Here is a 6,346-nt window from a genome sequence, read left to right on the forward strand (position 1 = left end):
GTGTACGTAGCTCTAACTAAACGATGGTCAGATCTGAATCCAAAGCCATGTAGTACTTCTATGTTTCTAATCCTTTTGGGGTGGTTTGACAGTATAAAGTCAATTTCATTTTTTATTTTACCACAAGGGGAGAGCCAAGTCCATTTGCGGTTTTTTCGAGCCTTAAAAAAGGAGTTCATAATTGACAGCTTATGTTCCAGTGCGTATTGAATTAGTTTTTCTCCTCTTTCATTTCTATTTCCGTAACCGAATTTTCCCATAACAAAGTTTTCACTGTCTTCAGTTTTCAGTTGGCCAACTTTTGCATTAAAATCACCGATTAAGAATACGCTTTCTCCTGTGTGACTATGCGCTATCTGTAGAGTTGTGTAGAACGAGTTGATCTCCTCATCTGTAGCTTTTTCAGTGGGTGCATATACTTGTATTATTGAAAGCAGTTGGTTGTTGCATTTTATTTTCAATAGAGCGACTCGTTCTGAGAACGCTGAAAAACTGACAATGTTATTCTTGTGTTTTTTGTTTATTAAAAATCCAACTCCATATTGGCCGAGTGTTTCACCTTTGTAACAAAATATATAATTTTCATGTTCTTCAATTGCATACCCCATTCTTCTAACTTCTGCTAAGCCAAGTATATCGATTTTTATTTGTTGCAACATATACGTTAGTTCTATAAAGCTTTTTGTTGTAGCTAGTGATCTTACATTTAATGTTCCAATTTTGAGGGTTGGTTGTAGTGATTTTGTTATGCCAGTTGTTTTGGTTGCATTAGTTGTATTATTAATGTTAATTTTTGCTGGAGGGTTGTGGTCTTTTTCCCCCACGGGGACCAGCCGGCTTGGGGGAGGGTTGTTTGCTATTATTGATTTGTAAAGTTGTTTACAGATTGTTTTTTGATTCCGTTCGCCGATATCCAATTGCTATGATTTTTTGTCTCTTGAACAGGTTGTAGAGGTAAGAGAGTTGGACCTAGCTCTCATCATGTCATATACGTTCACTATCTCCTTCGATGAAGATGAAATTTGTTGTTTTTTTGGCTGAGAGTATTGCGGAGAAGTAGATACCTCCCTTTTTCTTTTCTCATAATATGTGTTTGATTTTTCCTTTACTATGAGTTGATCGTATTTTAGGTAAGCGATTTTGCCTTTATTTCTTTCTTCTGTTAATTGTGGTATTAGTGCTTTCCTCTTTTCTAAAATATCTTTAGAGTAGTCTTCTGTGAATGTTATTTCCTTCGACTTCTTCTTATTCCTTAATATCTCGTTTTTTTTCAATCCACTAACAAAGGATAAGAGTGTCGGCCTAGGTTTGTTACCTTTGATTTCTTTCCCTATACGATAAATCTTGTTTATTTCACAATCTTGAATATTTATATTTAATGTTTTCAAAAATACTTCCTTAGTATTTTTAAGCAGTTGCTCTGTAGTCTTTTCTCCCTCTTTCAGCCCGTGGACTATTATATTGTTGTTTTTTTTGTCTCTCTCTAAAGTTTCTATCTTTTTTTCCAAAAGCTCAACTTTAATTCTTAATTTTTTGTTTTCTTCTATCACAGGTTCTAATTTTTCACCAATTTTTTCCATAATAGTACTTGTTATAGAATCTGATTGGTTCTTCATTTCAGTTTTAATTTTTTCGAAGAATAGTTCAAATTGTTCATCCATTTTTGCGTGGAATGGAACGTATTATTTAAGGTTATTTTAGATTATAGCCTTGGCAGCACTGAACTGACGTTGATAGTTGCGTACGAGGTGACTTTGACAGGATCTCAGTAGTTTTACGTTAGTGTGTGTACTTTCTGGTTATAACAATATTCTAACCTCCAAATACTGTTGGTTTGTTTTCGTCCGTGTTTTTGTCAAATCCAATAGTTGTGTGGCGGTGACTAATTTCAACACTTCGCGGCACCTTCGTACTCACATTTAATAGTAATTTTTAACGAACCTTGCCTTGTATCTATTTATTTGTGCGATTATTTTCGGAGCGACAATACTATGACATGTATGATACGAGTACCGGAACCGGAAAAATCAATGTTACACATTAAACATTAATAAATAGACTAATATCATTTAAAATAGTCAATTAGGTAACAGTCATTTTCAAACGGTTTTATTAAGGAAACCACTTGCTGTTGTTTCTTGATAGAATTAGAGTCTTAAACTTTACATTTGATTCTGTCGTGACAATTTGTTTCCCTTTCAGATGCAGCTCGTATAAATCACATAATATAAAATCTCCGTACGAATTCGAGTGTGGTTAATATATTATGCGCTATTCGTTTTCAATTTATCGATTTTAACTCAGACGTTGTTGGAGAGCGGGACTTTTGCGATTTTCCGCACCATTAGTGATGTGACAAACGTCGGTTTGTACTCACGATGTCGTTTACGTCCATTAAGAGATTTCAAAGACCGAACATTCCCCATTTGCCCCTTAACTTTTCTCGATATTTAAATAATTTTTACTTTGAACGTTCACGCTCATTTATAGAACGAGTACCGTCGCAAAGGCTAAAAGAGAAACGCAGTATTTAAATACAAAGTACGTACTCTTCAAAAAATATTTTCTTTCTATGAATCGTTTTGTTCAAGTAATGGACACATCGTCGTCGTAATAGAGACTTTAGAATGATAATCAGGTAACTGAACTCACATGTACTATGTAAATGAAGGTGACATAATGGCAGTTGCACTAAAAGTGTCTGTATAATATTATAATAAATAAGATGGAAGGTCGTAAGAGGCACGTGGGAGTAGTCGAGAGCAAGCCGGAAGGACGCGCTGTAGCGAAGCTTACTACCGGGGCCAACCGCCTTCCTCAAATCCGTCGAGGTGAGGAGAATTAATCTAATGCTAGTAAAAGCAATGAATATCTCGAGTCTCGCACTAGTTTGCACTGAGTAATTACAATAACGGTATTCGATGCAAATCTTTTTTACAACATTCCTGAATAGGTCTTCAATATGCTTTACAAGCATAGCGCTGTGAAAGGCGAAGCTAAATTATTGCCTTTAGAATTTTTTATTTTATTTTATGCGTGCTTCAAATATTGGAATTGGTTTTTTTTTTGCTAGCTTATATCATATTATCGCACTGTCTAGATGGAATGCTAACCAGAATGTTACCGGCCACCTTGGAACTAGAGACTCAAGCCTAAGTCGGTAAAAACACTATTGTACCCTTCATAATTTGACGCATCTTTATTTCGCTGCAGTACTTTTTTGCTAGAGCTATCACGACCAATCAATCAGTGCCCTGTCACCGGTTGTTAAGATAGAAATCGGCAGGAAATTTGGGTTACGAGAAGTGAAAGAGGTAGGATTCTCTCTGTTGAAAGATTATCTGGCCGCTTTAAGATCAAATAACTATTGTTAGTTGTACCGTATATTAAAACAGTTATGGTTAACTGTATTCAATTAGTGAGATTTAGCTTGAAATAAATGTTGTATAAGCCCGTCCATCAACACAATATTGTAGTGTGAAGTTCTCCCAAACAAAGAAAAAGTATGTTAAATGAAATCGTTTTGCGAAATGGTCGTCCGGGTACACCGATTAGGCACATGACTTGAATTTTGTTTACCTTATTACCTTTTACAAATATTGAGTTAGTAATTTATTTTTGTTTACACAGCTTACCATCTACGCATATTTTTAGGCACTAAATTTATTTACTCGGTTTTTTTCAAGTAACTATGTAGATAGAATCGTTTCTTACACATTTTTTAATTATCTAAAGTTTATTATTATTGTAATTTTACTATCGTTTAAGGAAAACTAGCATTTCCTCCTTGGCAGAGATGAGTTCTTACAATTGTAAGAACTCTCTGCCAATGTATACAGGATAAGCAAGGACAACTATACAATACTTTCATTTAAACTCAGCGGGATATGCTACACCACTGAGGAGGTGTCAAAGAGAGTTCATTCCAGAGCACCATGCTGTAGGTCTGGTAGAAAAGATAATCTCTGGAGACGCTCTGTATGCTTTGTAAGGGTATCCATGGTCTTTAAATTTTTTGTTCCGTTCATACCGGTTCAGTATACGAGCTCATGGATCATCATCATCATCAGCCTATAGCAGTCCACTGCTGGACGTGGGTCTCTCCAATTGCAGACCACTGAGCACGATCCTAGGCTACTCTCATCCGGCTCTTACCAGTCACCCTCCATGGTGAGTGCTGTAAGTCGTCGCGGCCTAAAGGATAAGACGTTCAATTTTTCTAATAAAATACGTACTTAATAAATGTTCACGATTGACTTCCACCGTGAAGGAATAACATCGTGTAATAAAAACCAAACCTGCAAAATTATAATTTGCGTAATCACTGGTGGTAGGACCTCTTGTGAGTCCGCACGGGTAGGTACCACCACCCCGCCTATTTCCGCCGTGAAGCAGTAATGCGTTTCGGTTCGAAGGGTGGGGTAGCCGTTGTAACTACACTGAGATTTTAGAACTCATATCTCAAGGTAGGTGGCGGCATTTACGATGTGATGTTTAGGGGCTCGTAAAAATGAGGGCGTCCTGCACTACATTTGCTAATTCGCGATCTCCACTCAAGAACACGCTTAGCCCAACGGTTATTGCTTCTCTATCTAATATGGCTAGCCCATGGTTCACGTAATGCTTAATCGTGGTGCTTGTCTGGTACGGCTTCATTCACACGAACATAAACTTTTATTAACGAAATTTCAATTCACAAAACGTTCATTTTATTAACTTTTACAAGACAGATGAAGACGTACGTTATTCGAGAACGCCCGTGACGGATGTAAACATAAAACGTTAATGTTCACGTGAGTAAACTGAACACATCAGACCTGAGAGACTCACGAGAAATTGAGACGAACGCTCGCTCGTATATCTCCCGTCCAACAAAATACTATCACGTACCCCGTAACACGACGTCAGTACGTAAACGGTTGCCTACTGTACTAGCGCGGCAATAAATAAAAAAGGCGATTTAGGAAATCCCGACATGACTCCCCGGATTTATACAGAGTGTTCCCTGACGGAAAGTTTTCCTTGAGGTCATCAAAATTCTCCCTCCGTGCGGACGATTGAATGTTATGGGCCGCGAGTCGCACTCCACTTCTGAGTTATATGTTCTTGCCCCCGACATGCTTACGGCACAGCTTTAATTCAATGATTACGTTTACTAAACTCGGAACGTATTTGAACGGATATGATTAAGATTGCGATCAAGCTTGCCAGGGAAATGGCTCAAACGGAGTCTTTTCAAACTAAATATTTGTCAAACAAATTCTATTTAGAGAAATGTACTATTGAAATAAAAATTTATATTAGCAAAGAATACTTATAACATACATTGATCGGAAATCGACTACCTTAATCCGTCATATTGGTCTAGCCTTTGAAGTAGACTTATCGTCTAGACTCAAACTGAAATATGAACAACTTTGTCGGTATATTTTAGTTGTGATTTATCATAGACTTTTCAATATCATTTCAGATTCAATCTATTTTGGACTTATGTACATACATACATGTGTACAGAGAACTTTTTTCCAGGGTCCATCTGAAAAGTTTGGCAAGTCCCAGCATTTTGTTTCGCTTTCTTTTTTTTTCTTTTTTTTTACTGCCCTTGATAAAGTTTGATACCTATGGGTTCCGTTAATACAAAATGGTCTAATAGCTTGTCTGCGAATCTACAGAAAAAAGGATTTCACATTAATTAATGTCGAACATACTCAGAATATCGTTCGTTCCCTGCCTTCCTCAAACATCAATAGTAACTTTTGTAAATCTTAGAAGACCACCCACCCGATATACACGATGTTTAAATACTAAATTTGAAACTAAAACCTTAGTAGTTCGTGATTATTTGAACGACAAAGTAATCAAAACATCTTAAAATATACGTGATCTTAAACCCGAAAAGTGTTATTAATCACGTCTACAACCTGGTAAACCTGAGAAAATATTTTGTTTGCGTAATATGTATAGTTGTTCGGAGCAAACAGTTTTGCGAAGTTCAATATCTGATACCTACTCACATCCATGTCACGTAATCTATTATACCTTGATGTACAAATCTGATACCGGTTCAGAATTGTTGGTAAAAGTATACCTACACATATTACGCTATTCAGGCTTATCTCTGCTTGATCCGCAATATTTCCCTAAATTCATGAATTACTCTTTTTTTTTTTATTAGCGTCAATTTTATGAAATAATGGTATTGGTAGGATAATGGTATGGAATGGTAATGGTAATTTTGCGGAAGTTGAGAATTCAAACTTCACCAATGAATGAAACAAAGGATTATTCGTTTAAAATATTTAAAAGTTATGCTTATCAATATAAGATTAAACACAGTATTTGTTTT

General features: G+C 36.2%; 1 protein-coding gene across 1 annotated transcript; it reads right to left on the bottom strand.

Annotated features, from left to right (window-relative positions):
• Window positions 1-920: 920 nt before the first annotated feature.
• LOC119629244 (uncharacterized) lies at window positions 921-1,661 on the bottom strand. The gene has a single exon (XM_038014430.1). The coding sequence runs from the start codon at window positions 1,659-1,661 to the stop codon at window positions 921-923; it is 741 nt and encodes a 246-aa protein (XP_037870358.1).
• Window positions 1,662-6,346: the final 4,685 nt, after the last annotated feature.

The sequence above is a fragment of the Bombyx mori genome, chromosome 12 (assembly GCF_030269925.1).
Source record: "Bombyx mori chromosome 12, ASM3026992v2".
NCBI classification, from domain to species: Eukaryota; Metazoa; Arthropoda; class Insecta; order Lepidoptera; family Bombycidae; genus Bombyx; species Bombyx mori.